This window comes from Podarcis pityusensis (genome assembly GCF_964106645.2).
Source record: "Podarcis pityusensis genome assembly, chromosome: 15".
NCBI classification, from domain to species: Eukaryota; Metazoa; Chordata; class Lepidosauria; order Squamata; family Lacertidae; genus Podarcis; species Podarcis pityusensis.
Window position 1 is genome coordinate 40,860,087 of NC_138040.1, and position 13,872 is coordinate 40,873,958.

The window sequence follows — 13,872 nt, forward strand, 5'->3', positions numbered from 1 at the left end:
ATCACTATTTGCTCAAACTTTAGGAGATGTCCATATGATACTGTGCCTAAGTATCTAACGGTTATCTTTTGTCTGTCTTTTTCTCCAGCATGCCTTCTATCGCCAGCCTTCCCAGCACTAAAGCGGAACTTCCACCCCAGGCGCATGATGGGTCCTTCCCAGTCCGCCTCTTGTGCAGGGTGTCCTGCGTGCAACTAGCTGCCTTTCTCCTGGCTGTCCTGGGCTGCCTAATGAGCATCTGCTCCACATCTGCCAACCTTGACTGGAGAGTGTGGCAAGTAGACAAAATCATGGGCAGCAACCAGCAGGGCGTTGTGGGCATTGGCATCTGGGGTGCCTGTTCCATAAGAAGAGTTACTATGAAGAAAACTAACATGATATGTATACCATTCAACGATGAGGAGTCCCTGCCAGCTGAAATCATCGCGGCCCAGGACTTGATGCCAATGGCCTCAGTGGCCAATGCGGTGACCGTTCTTTGGATGGCCTTTGCTCTATGCAACATCTTTGAGCCGGGAAAAGACGAGAATTTCATTGATACCTTCTTTTCAATTGGGGGAAGGATAGAGTTGACAGCGGGTACTTGTGTACTGATTTCCATTTCATGGAATCTTCATTCCGTATTAACAAATGAAGGAATTCCGCTTCTGGAGGTTTTGGGAGTGCCTCTGATTCCCACAGAACAACGTGCTGGAATGGCCATCTATGTTGGGTTTCTTGCTGCAACTTTGCAGCTGTTAAGCGGAACTCTGGTTCTGGGTGAAAAATATTTTTGGAAGAGGAGTGAAATAAACACTTCCAAGCAAAAATTTGTAAATGACCCAGAAAGTGTTACAGACACCAAAAACCCAAAGCTGAGGATGAAATACAGACAGTACTTCTCTTCTGTGACACTTGAATGTGAAGAAGAAATACCCACTATCTGGCGGAGATGTCAAAGTCATATTAAAACGGAAACCATGCCAGGCTCACTAGCAATATGGCTAACGAATGGTTCCCGTCCTATGACTGGCCTTTTTTAAATGGAAACAGGGGACATTGTGTATATTTATTTTCTTATGCATATTCTGTTTGGGTTTTTTTAACTGAATGCTTCTGGGATGCTTACAACATAGAGTCAACTATAAATAGGGGGAATAAATGAAAAGTATAAAACTGATATATTTATATATTTATGTCATTTATGTTATGCTATATCTCTTTTAGCAATAAAAAGAATGTTATCTCATCGCAAACTTATGCTGGAGTGCTTATTTTGCTGCAGACTCTACTGTCTATGGTGCTTTTCGAATTTTCTGCATTTCAGAAACACTGCAAATCACAAAAGGTTCTGGGGCATGCTTCGTGTGTGTGTGTGTGTGTGTGTGTGTGTGTGTGTGTTTGCAGTACGTTTTACAGAGAATACTGGCCAAGCCTTTGAGTGCCTGTGTGCTGCTCCCAGCCCTGGCCAGCAAGAACAATGACCAGGGACACCCGGTTTCAGTGGTCCAGAGAGACCTAGGCCACTTCCAGCTTTAGGCAGAATAAAAAATTAAAAATGATGGAACACAAAACAAAATAGCGCCGCACACCAAAGAAGTGAGATGTAATTAAATATGATGAAATCTCTGCAAACAAAAGACCACAGGTATTTAGGAACAGATTTCCCGGTACAACGTGGCAAAATTGTTATCTATACAGAGACACGGTGGCTTGGGTGCCCGCAGGCTCCACGCTGCCCCAAACGGTCTGCCCACCACCTCTCCCTCAGCTGCAGGGTGGCTGAGTGGGAGGAGGCAGGCAGACTCCTCGGAGGCCCCGTGGAGCGTCCTGCCCCAGCTTGCCTCACCTGCAGGCGACTGGCCCTGTCCCAGTGAGTGGCTGGCACCACCCCTGGTCACAGGGCATGCACGCCGCCCCAGGTGCCCAATTGGCTTGCTCCGCCGTTGGGGAAGCACATCCTTTTTTGAGATTGTCCTTCTATGTGATGCCCAAAATCTCTCTAACATAGTCCATATGAAAGGCATTGAGGGATTTCTCCTGGAGGGTATAAGTTTCCCATGACTCCCTTCCATAAAGCAGCATGCTTAACATGCAAGCCATGTAGACCTTCAACTTGGTGTTGGTCATTAGCATCACATTCTCCCACCTTCTCTGGCTGATTGAGGTGGCCATGGCGACATCCTGACATCATGCACATGGCCCTCTGAACATTGAGGGGCCCCAACTGCTTAGGCCCCAAAGAGCCAGCGCCCTTATTCTCCAATACCCTTTTGTAGAGATGAGCCATTGCTAAAGCTACCTTGCCAATACTCATGTCCAGCTTAGCATCAATGGGAAGGTTGTTGGTTATGGTGGCACCTGGCCAGACAAAATTGTCTACCACTTCCAGTGTGTGCATGGAGTGCTGATGATATCCTGACCCAGGATACTGGTCTTTGTCAGGCTAATGATGAGGCCAAACTTAATGCAGACTTGGGCAAAACGGTCTAGAGGCCTCTGTAGAATTTCCTCAGAGTGCTGGTAGAATAGAAATTTTGCTTTGACTTCTGGAACTCAAATAATGTCCTCGACAAATGGGCATCTCCCCTTCCTCAGCCCCCAGCTTCATTAAGACAATTTTATTTTTATTTTTTTGAAATGATATTTATTCCAAGTTTAAAATTACAAAAAAAGAAGAAAAAACAGTACAGAATACAAAGAAAAATTTAACCATAACAAAGCGAAAATATAACAGGAAAAAATTGAACAATAAAATAGAGTAAAAAAAAACACGAAACAAAAAATATAAAAATGCATTGAGTTAAAATAGAACAAAAACAGATTAAACCTTTACATAACCTTTTCCCTTTACTTATTTCCATGACCTCCTCTCACCTCCCAATTTTGTATTCTAGTTCAGATCGTATTTCCAGCAAATCCTTCTAACCTTATTTTCATTTGCGTATTTTAATTTAGTATAATGTAGTTAATCATCCTCTGTTTCATCAATTTCATCAACTCATTTTTGCTTAATCCTTTATATCATATCTACCAAAACGACCTAATTTTCTTTTTCCAACATCTTTCTAACAGTCTTTTATATTACAATATTTTTGAAGATATATTTTGAATTTTTTCCAATCTTCTTCCATAGACCCTTCTCCCTGGTCTCGAATTCTGCCAGTCATCTCAGCCAGTTCCATGTAGTCCATCACTTTCATCTGCCATTCTTCTCGGGTGGGTAATTCTTGTGTCTTCCAGTACTTTCCGATGAGCATTCCTGCTGCTGTTGTAGCATACATTAAGACAATTTTAATTTGGCTGGGGCACTGGAGGTGGAGTTGGATATTTATTCCAGTTGCTTCACTTCCAATCATGGAAGTGATTTGTTTAGTTGAACAGCTCAACTATTGGATTCTACACTAGTTAAACATAGCTTAAATAACTATATGAGTGTACAGCTCAACTACTTGTGCCATAGGTAACACTAAATGAATGTCATGCATGGACAACCCTATTGTGAGACCTCCTGCTCCCATGTGATGATGTGAGCCCATTGTGTGGAGTTGCATAGCTGGCTTTATAAGTCAGATTTTCATCTTTCCTGGATAGTTCATCACCCCTTAAGATAGTATAGGATCAGCCAGTTGCAGTTTCAAAATGTTTTTATTGGTATTTTCAATTTACACAAGATGTAGGGAATACACAACACAATAACAAATACACAGTTTTAGGGAAGGGTTCTCTGATTGGCTGCAATGAGCACCTTTCTTGTTTCGGGCCTATTCCATACTTTTATTGCCTTCTCCTAATTGGCTTGTGTTACTTTTGTCACAGTATGCAGATGGTGAAAGCAAGGAGGGGCATCCTTGGTCAGAATACAAGGCCACCAATTCAATGAATGAATGTACATGCCCTCTGTTCCTATTGTCCACCAGGTGGTATGCTTCTGGAAACCACGCAGTTGCTGGAAACCATAGGATGGGAGAGTGCTGTTGCTCCCAGATCCTGCTTCCCATGAACATCTGGCTTTCCACTAGGAGAACAAATGCCGGACTAGATGGCCCACTGACCTGATCCAGCAGAAATGTTATTAACCAGCTTAAAATGAGGGAGATGGAGAAATAGATTTAGGGTCCTGGTAGCGGTATCTTTCCTAATGCAGGACAGTGATGAACAGGTGATGCACCACTTGAATGCTGCCTTCAGCTCACATTTTAAGCAAATAGGCAAGGAAATGTATCTATCAGTTAACCATCCTGAACCTGAGAGGCACTGTCCCACTGAAGGTCCAGCAGGTTCTACTTGAAACTTCATCAAATTAGGTTACCTGCATTGTTTTCTGGTGAGTTTTCCCTAGCTAACAGTGGGGAACTAGAACTATAACTAGAAAAACCAATGCAGTAGTGCCAGGATCTGAATGCACCCAAAGTTGTTGTTATTTATTTATTTATATAGCACAATCAATGTACATGGTGCTGTACAAATAAATATTAAAAAGTCCATCCTGATGAACTATACAATACAAATCAATAGTTTAAACAGCATGATTATATCAGGTGTACTAAAACTGCAATAGCCAACTGGAACCAGAACTCGTCACAGTTTGGGGCCAACAGGGGTTGCTCAGCTGATGGTTGATTTGTGGCTAAAAGTCATGATCAAGAACTGTTTAGTGTCTCCTAGAAATAGCTGAGGTGTTGGAGGAACAAACACAAGCTCAGAACACAGGATGAAGTCTCCCTTCTTTCTCCCTCCAGGCCTCTCATCTGTAGACCTATTGAAATGAATGGAGCTAAGTTCATCATGCCCATTGCTTTTAACGGGAGTGGAACTTATTTGGATACCATTCAAAATGCAACTGCCAGCCTTGCTCTTAGTATTTCAGAAGAACCGTGTAAAGTTTCATGCTAAGAGATTGGTTCTTTTAAAAAAAGCGAAAGCAAGAAATATTTGTGCTTAATTAGTCTCAGACAATTCAGTGACATCGGTTGGTTTGGCATTGACTAATTACTGCTGTTAATGTGAGCTGATAATAATGAATGAAGAAACCCTCACACAGGCCTTAGAACCAACTATCCATTTCCTCCTGCAAGGCCACAGAGGCTACATTCATATTTCATCTACATTCAGTATGAGAATGCATCAGAGTGGGAGGAATCAAATTTCAACATGCCAGAAACATTTTTCTTACCCACTTGGCTTTGCAGGCTCTTAGATTTCATGCCTTGCCAGTTTTACAACCTTTTTTTATTTTTTAAAAGAGCCCTTCCTTTCAATTAGATCCCTGGTGCTTTTATTTTATACGAACTGGCGTAGCCATTGTAGCAACCACGCCTTTGATAAAACAGATTTTTCTCTTTGGTTATTCTAGGAGAGAAACCCAAAATCTATTGTGAAGATTTTTAAGTAACATTACAAAAAAGAACAGCAAGCCAAATCCACGGAATAAGCATTTTATTACTGAATTTTTTTTTGATTGTACAAGTAATAACTTGTTCCTCCTTTTTAGAAGAAGGAAACACGAAGTTGCCTTGGTGCTGTCTGATAATCCCTGCCTCCCCCAGTCCAATTTTACTAGGTGTCTAGCATGAACAAGGAGATATCTTCCAGCATCTTCTTAATTGACTTCTTAAATTTATTTCTTCCTGGATCTTATGGTGCTTGACTAAGCTGAATACAATAATTGCCTACATTTGTTTTGAGTCATATAAGTAATGAACGATATCCAACTATTAGTGCCATCTTTACCACAGGTTGCACTCAACTAAGTCCTACTCAGAGTAGACCCATTGAAATGAATGGACACAAGATTCTCATGCCCATTAGTTCCAGTGACTCTACTCTGAGTAGGCCAGCATTGGACGCAACCCCTCTCTACCAAAAATTAAGTCCTATTGAATTCTGTGAAGCTTATTCCCAATTAAGTAAGGCAAGGACATGTTACTCAAGTTCACTTGTTTTCAATAGGCCTGTTATGTACATGACTATCCTTCTATAACACTCAATAACTGGTTGGTAAACAGGTTTCCATTGAAGCCATGGCAACCAAATAAGTAGGCGGTTTAGAGTTTTCTGCCTTTGCAACAGTGCTTTTTATTATTAATGTTTTTAAATATCAAAATTGTCCCTTGTTATATACATTTCATGGTCAAGTTTGATTAACATTTCATCTACAGACCATGGTTGTTGTTCTTTTACTGCCTGTTATCAAACTTCGACTCCATAGAAATGATTTACACAATACAGTCTTCTATTTTTAAAATGAAATATTATGAAGGGGAGTCCTGAAGGTGGTTAGTATTTGAAACATGCTGGTCTTACTCCGCATACCTGGAGGCTTCCCCCATCTTTCCTTCCATTTGGCTCTTTTCTGCCCCCCCCACCCACCCCACCCCCGCTACTTTTTCTACTAGACTAAATAGAAAGCAATATAAATAAGGAACAGACATACAGTATTTTCAAGATCTTGGGTTCCTGCCACAGCAGTCCTGCCTCCCCTCAGGCTTCACGTAATCTCCATAATCTCCTTCCAATCATAGCGACCAAGCAAAGAAGACGTAAATTATGTACCTTCTAAGGCAGACTGGTCAAAGCTTTCAGCAACCTTCCCGAGTTAAGTGCTTCCCATTTATATATCTTGAAGCTAGCAAAATGTGTGACTTCCCCTCCGCCGCTTCCTCCAGTGCTTTTCTTTCCACTTCCCAATGAAAGAATTACTGTTATTATGCTTTCTGCTCACCTGCTCCCTGTCTTCCTATCTGGCATCTCAATTTCAAAGTAATAATAGCTGCCTAGAGGTTTCAATTAGCTTATAACGAAATGTTGCTCATTAATAAAGCCCCAGGATAGTAAAACATATGCCACTTCAGCACTCCCCCCCGCCCCCCCACCCCACACACAGAGAAAGGGAGAGAGAGATCACAGTTTTCAAAACGAAGCAACCTTTATGTTTGCAATCAGCATGCAAGTAGTTTATTGAGACATTTGTCTCAGTAAACACAAAGGGATTATCTAGAAGCAGGTCCCATTGCAGGCAGTATCCTCCGCACAATGTTGACATTTGAAGCAATGTTAAAATAAAACTGGGAGTGGTGCTTATGTTGTGCTAAAAGTTGGAGATCTGATTAACATTTGCCAAAAACGTTTGCTGATCTTTCTGAATCCATTTTGGGGAAAGGCAGGCAGAAGGTAACAGAGGAACAGCTGCTCGGATCTTGGGTCCTTTTCAGGACGAACTCTTTCTGCAAAAGATCCTTTGCTCCGTGACTGAAGGGGCAAAGCAAGTAAGCGTCTGTCCCCAGTCACACATAAGGAAGCAACGTAGGTGCAACATTCATTATCTGAATGCAGTCAATGTGCAACTAGGATGAGTAGGGTAATGTGAAGGATCTGCAGGTAGGATATGGCAGGGACCATGAGAGGTGGAGGGAAGGAATTTGCACAAACACAAACCCCATGATCCCCATGAAAACTGCTCTCCACAATTCTGCTATTTGCATTCAGAGGGCAATCTCCATTACCTTCCTTTTATATTTTTTCTTCTAAAACAGCACATATTAATTGCCTTCAAACAATTAATGTCACATCTAGTTTGGTTCTGATATAGCTAGGGATGCGTGAGCATGTCAATTACAGTTTCTTTCTCTCTTTTTTCTAATCTTAACTTCAGTCCTCCCTATTTCTATATGAGTTTGCTATTTTATGCCCCGTGAGATTTCATCGTTTTAATATTTATCTCCAAATATACACATTATTAGTATTCAGTTTTGCAAAGCAGTTTTCCCTAACAAAACACATTTTTCCCCACTAATATATGCAGTTTTATGGAGACACATATTACCCTAGTGTCTCCATTGTTGCACACATTACAACATTTTGAAGAACGCTGAGCTTCAGTTCTTGTGTTGCTTTGGGAAGTGTGAATTTGGAAGATTCACATTTAAATGTGAACTGGGTCGGATTCCTCCTGCTTCTCTCATTACTACAGCTCCATTCCCACAAGAAAGGAAAGAACACCCTGATTCCATCTCCAGGAGAATGGTGCCGGGATGTGTGGGGTGGAACTGGTGCGCTCACTCCTGCTGTCTGTCACGTCATTCTCATTCTTTGAGGGAATTAGAATGCCAAAACAGGTCTCTTCTCACCAAACTCACATCTCTGTGTGTATTTCAATCCTAATTGGGGTGTTCATTTAATGTGTGTGGGCAAACATGGAAGGGGAATCTCTGGGTGCACTACCAAGACCCCATAGGAGCCAACTCCTACAAGCTGTGGGAGCTTCAGCCCCCACAATAAAATATTTGAGGAGGCTGAGCCCCCACAAAGTTGATGGGCATTCCCATTCAAATGGTGTGTGTGCACTGCGTCATGTGATAAATTATGCAAGGCAGGGCTTATCTGGGCCCCCCACAATATTTTATTCAAGTTGGCACCCCTGCAAGACTCAGTGCCTCTGATGCACAACTTTCATGCCCCCTGCCACCTTCCCTGAGTATGAGCGCAAAGGTTTTCAACAAGGACAGCTCCACTAATAAAGTGGCTTTCAAACATACAGTACGGATTTCTCCCCTAGAACACTCTTCTGTGTGCATTTAAAAGGGGGACAAAGTGCCTATGGGGGGGAATGGCATTCATGTGCTAGCCCTCCCCTTCAGTGCTCTAGAAATGATGTTCCCATCTACTGGTCCTACATCTAGCTCCACTTGACTTCCCTCAGGTTGATTTAGGACTGGGGGACCATTTCTAAATGCTAAGAGTCCCCCAAAACCCACTGGGCATTTTGACATACTTATTTTGATGTAGCCTGCACAGTTCGAAATCAAGCTGTATGGGCAAAGCTGCAGCATTTTGCAGGCACCAACTACCAGCAGATTGCCTTTTCTTTTCTTTTTTCTTTTTTTTCATTTTTTTAAATTAATTTTCCAAAAAATTTAAAACAAACAAACATACATACATACATCCTGTTTGAATCTTGGTAACATAATTAAGTGACTTCCTCAAATCCCCTTGGTTGAAATTCAATATATATCATTTTAACGGTTTTCCAAAATCAAATTTCTCAAAAAATTAACTTAACATCTTTCATTCTTTCTAATTTATCTTTAAACATCTTAAATCCTATCCTTACATATTTAAATCCTAAGCCTATCTAATATTTGCAAGCTTTTCCAATTAAGTTATCTTAACATATTTAACTAAATAGTCTTTAAATTTCATCCATTCTTCCTGGTACTACTCCTCCTAAAAATCCATCAACTTCATCTGCCAATCTTCCACTCTTGGTACTTCTTGTGTTCTTTTCTTTTTTCTTTTGGTCAGGGACTCATATTTTTCCTTGCCCCACCCCAATGTCATCTATGATTTCATGATTGACAGGTGGGCATGGCTTGGGCAAAACCTTGCAGTGGATCCAATGTGGAGGGTTGTCACGTCTAATTAGGCCTGCAGACTGGAGGTTCCCCACCACAATTTTTGATTCTAAGCCTTCAGGGTTAGACTTCCCATTGATTTATACTAATTTGCACTAAAAACATCAGTGTTCCAGAAATTAGAATTCAGTTGGAGGAGGAGAAAAAAAAAACCTTTATTGAAGGAGAGCAATGATAAAAAATAAACATGCAATAAAGTTATAATGCAGAACATAAAATGGGTCAGTAAGTCTAGCTGTTAATCACGTTTGGTAGTTCAAGCTCACCCAGGCATGACTGTGGGCAGGATTCCTGCACTGCAGGGGGTTGGACTAGATGACCCTCAGGGTCCCTTCCAACGCTACAATTCTATGAGTCTATGATTCTATGAACTGTTTAAAATGACAGTGAGGAAATCTGGGTGCTAGCCATTCATCTTGCACTAGAGGGAGCTCATTGACCATTCTCTGGAATTAGCTGGCAACAATTGTTGCAAAGTTAAATTTTAGAAAAATCTGATGATATCCGGCTATTCCCATTTTTGTCTTGCTTAACCAACAAAGTCTGTGCATCTTGTAGTGTTACATAATGTCTATGGCTGACCGTCATCTAGAAAATAGGTTGTAGCTTTTTTAATAATAATGATGATGATGATGATGATGATAGAATTTATATACTGACCTATACCACAATTTTCAGGGCAGTTCAGATGATAAAATCAGAACACAAACCCACAAAGCACACAATCAAAACAAAATCGAAAACAGCCCAATAACCCCCCACCACATTTTAAAAGGGCATAGGATGTAGGTTAAAAACTCTTAAAACACTAAAAAATAAAATAAAAGGACATTTTAAAAACAATTTTAAAAGAAGAAGAAGCACTCTGCTGAGCAGCAGCCGCTGCAGTCTTTATGAAGCCTGTCAGGCCCCTTCCTGGGCCCAGAGCAGAGAGGCAGAGGCCCTCAGGCTCTCAGCAAGGTGGTGGGATACAATTGCCTGTCCACTGAAAGACCACACTGAGTGTGGCCTTTTTAATGTAAGCTGCTGTAGGGGAAAATAATTTGAAAAGCTAACTATAAAAAATTTAAATCAATAGATTTAAATTTAACCATATCTTAGAAGGAATGCTTCAATTCAAAGGGGAATATTGATCATTTCAAGATCAATTAACACTGCATCTCAGATTTCATCTGCAGCTGTTTTAGATTTACAGATGAATTGGAAGATATCATGTTATGCAAGTTGACTTATAGGAAGGGGGCTGAAGGCAGGCAAGAGACATCAAGAAATGAAATGAGGAGGAGCTCAATATCTTACTGGAATGTCCAAACTAAGGAGGGGGGACAATTTTTAGCCTGAGAGCCACATTCCCTTCTTCGGGCCACATGTCAGTAGTGGGCTGGGCTAGATGCAAAAGTGTGTGTGTGTGTGTGTGTGTGTGTGTGTGTAAATTTCACAGTAAGCAGGTTTCTGCATGCATTTTCATATGCCCAGGTCTGGCCCACCCATGAGGCAAGGTGAGGCAACTGCCTCAGGCAGCAGGATCCACAGGGGCAGCAGATCCTAATGTAGAGCTTTCTTTCCCCCTTGTTTCTGATGAAGAGCTTCCCTCATCCCTTCTTCCCTGGTAGGGAGGGGGTACCATTATGGGGTCCACCTCAGGTGCCAAAATGTCTTGGGCTGGCCCTGATTATACCCCTCTCTGTTCTCCATCCAGGCAAGTAAGAAGCATCATCAGAGTTCAAGAACACATTCCGGCCAGGGAGAAACAACATGAGGAGGGCGCATAGAAGAGATGGTGAGAGGTGTGGCTGAGGAGAGTCCTGGGGGACAAAGGCTTGGAGGTGCATTTGACCCACCTGACCTGAGAATCCCTACCTTTGGCATAAACCCAGTCAACTGGTGGCAAAAGTGGTCCTTTATATGCAGACTATGATGAGCTCTACACAAGCTCTGAAAAGTAGCTGGAGCATATCTTCCCCACCACACATTACTGTCTCTTGAAGGGTTTGAACATCTTTGTTGAGCCAGTTGTAACTGACTAATCCGAGAGAGAGCATTTTGCACTAGAGAATTCCAGTTTGGTTTAACATAGGAAATCCCATTAAAATGATTTATGTCTTAAGGTTCCGTTAGTCATAGATCACGTATACAGAAGAATTGTTATTTGAGTTTTATGTACAGGGAAAGCAAACCAGAGGTAGCCTCAGCCAACTTATTCAACCTCTCTCATGACCCCTAAGTCAGGATAGAAATTCTCATTCCTAATATACCTATGGCTATCATCAAACATCTGAAAACTTACAGAACAAATTGCCCTGTGTAGACCACATGAAATATATGGATAGTCACTGTTGTAACCTGCAGGTATCCCCATGTAGAGCAATCCTAGGCATATGAAAGTTCACCCCTGATTAGGACACAAAGGGGGGCCATGAGGCCAAATCTCATTCCCTCAGCCGTGAGCTGATCCACCCATCTTGTCTGCACAGGACAACTGATTTTCCCCACACAATGAAGACCTGTTACTAAGCATCATCTTCAAGCATAGCTGTTAGCGGTATGTCCAGGTTTCTCATCTGCCTTTCTGGTAGTTGTTTTCAGAGTTCCAGGAAGTGGTGACAGGCTGTACACTGGATTGAGCTGACTCATAGAACTGCAGAGTTAGAAGTGATCCCTATGGTCATCTACTGTATAGTTCAACCCACGGGTAGGCAAACTAAGGCCCTGGGGCCGGATCTGGCCCAACCGCCTTCTAAATCCAGCCCGCGAATGGTCCAGGAGTCAGCGTGTTTTTACATGAGTAGAATGTGTGCTTTTATTTAAAATGCATCTCTGGATTATTTGTGGGGCATAGGAATTTGTTCATTTCCCCCAGAAAAATATAGTCCGGCCCCCCACAAGGTTTGAGGGACAATGGACCGGCCCCTGCCTGAAAAAGCTTGCTAACCCCTTGCCATTTGCTCCTGAATGGTCCAAAATTATCACTGAAGGTTCAGCCCAGCGCAAGCCATACCATGGTCTGGGCAGTAAAGCTTGAGAGATTCTACTTCAGAACCCCAGTTCAATGGATTCTACTTCCATCCTTAGCCTCCAATGGCAATGCTGGCTCAGTGATGTAAATAACTGGAAACATCTATGGCTGTTTGCTCTGTGAGCCACTGAAGAGTGGTCAGATAAAATTTATTTTTGACAGGATCCTGATTACTGGAAGTTGCAAGGAAGCTGTGTGTAGAAGAAAAGGATTGTAGGCAATGCTATTTTTAGTTCCTCCTTCCCTCAAGGTTAGTGAATCACTTCCTTTGATGGATCACAATGGCATCTTGTTGACTGCCGTGAGCTTACTGCAATCAACCTCCTTAATTGAAACAATGGCAATAAGTATTGATTCAACAAAATGAACCATGAGAGACCTTTTATGCATTACTTGGATCTGGAGAGGATTTGCTAAGTGGCATGACCAATTCAGATGACAAGAAATTTTAAGTAAATCATCTTGGCACACACGCATAAAAATCACTTTGAGAAGCTTACATTTTTCAGATGAGAGTCCCTCCCCCCAGGCTGTACATCATCCGATGGTTTAACTTGTCACTGGACTACATTTGGATTGACAAATAGAAAGATCTCTGTTGATATATCCAAAAATGGAGGCTCTGCAGTTATTTATGAAGATGCTGGAAAATTCCAGCCACTATTGACGTCCACAGAGTCTTCTCCCTGATGTAATGGAGCAAAGCAAATTGGAAATGTTCTTTGTGGTCATTGCCACATAGAAGTATTTCTTGACATAAAGTGTGTTCACTCAGTACACTCAAAAGAACATGAGATCAAGATCTACCTCAGCCTTCCCCAACCTGGTGCCCTCCAGTTTTTATTGGACTGCATTTCATCAGTCATAGCCAACATTGCCAATGGTAAGGGATGATGAGGGTTGTAGTCCAAAACATCTGGATGACACCAAGATGAAGAAGGCTTGTCTACCTTGTCCAGTTTTATGCTTCTAACAAAGGAACAGTTGCAATGCTTGGGGTAAGGTGCTGCGGTGTCACCCTCCTGGTGTGGCAGTGCTGCCACTTGTTGGGGCCAGGGTGGGGTGGGGCAGTGTGATGTCAAGGGGGCAGAAGCACTGGGTTGGGGGCAGGCAATGTATGTCCATGCCCAAGCAAAACCAACGTGCTCTTGCCTATACCAGTCCTAGAGGGTGGCAGCATCATGGCAACCAAGAGGGCAGTGTAGCGGCAGCACTTCACCTCATGCACAAAGACTTCATGGACCATGACTACAGATCTTTTCAAGATGGTGTCTGGTTTGAAAACTTTATAGTGGAAGATAAAAATCATTTTTAAAAAAATGCTTGGGGCATTAAAACATGATATATTATTTCTTACAAAGATAATTTTGCAGGTACCTCACCCTTCTTGTCTTTTGCTCTGTAAAGTTCAAGAGTGGTTCATGGTCAACTGTCCCCAACCTGATAATTCTTTGATTCCACAAC

General features: G+C 42.0%; 2 protein-coding genes across 4 annotated transcripts in view; one reads left to right on the forward strand and one right to left on the reverse strand.

Annotated features, from left to right (window-relative positions):
- Nucleotides 1-13,872, reverse strand: part of LOC308463797 (claudin-34-like) — a 156,248-nt gene that overhangs the window by 95,153 nt on the left and 47,223 nt on the right. The gene's annotated exons all lie outside the window — the stretch shown is intronic.
- The window catches only part of LOC308463824 (claudin-34-like), a 312,859-nt gene that overhangs the window by 678 nt on the left and 298,309 nt on the right, over nucleotides 1-13,872 (forward strand). For 2 of the 3 annotated variants that reach the window (XM_080982606.1, XM_080982597.1), the window contains exon 2: nucleotides 89-1,614. The exons of the other annotated variant lie outside the window; for it this stretch is intronic. In XM_080982606.1, the coding sequence (XP_080838732.1) occupies nucleotides 90-1,022 (933 nt within the window). In that variant the 5' untranslated portion in view covers nucleotide 89 and the 3' untranslated portion in view covers nucleotides 1,023-1,614. Of the gene's footprint in view, nucleotides 1-88; nucleotides 1,615-13,872 lie in introns of those variants that run through there. 3 annotated transcript variants of the gene reach the window in all.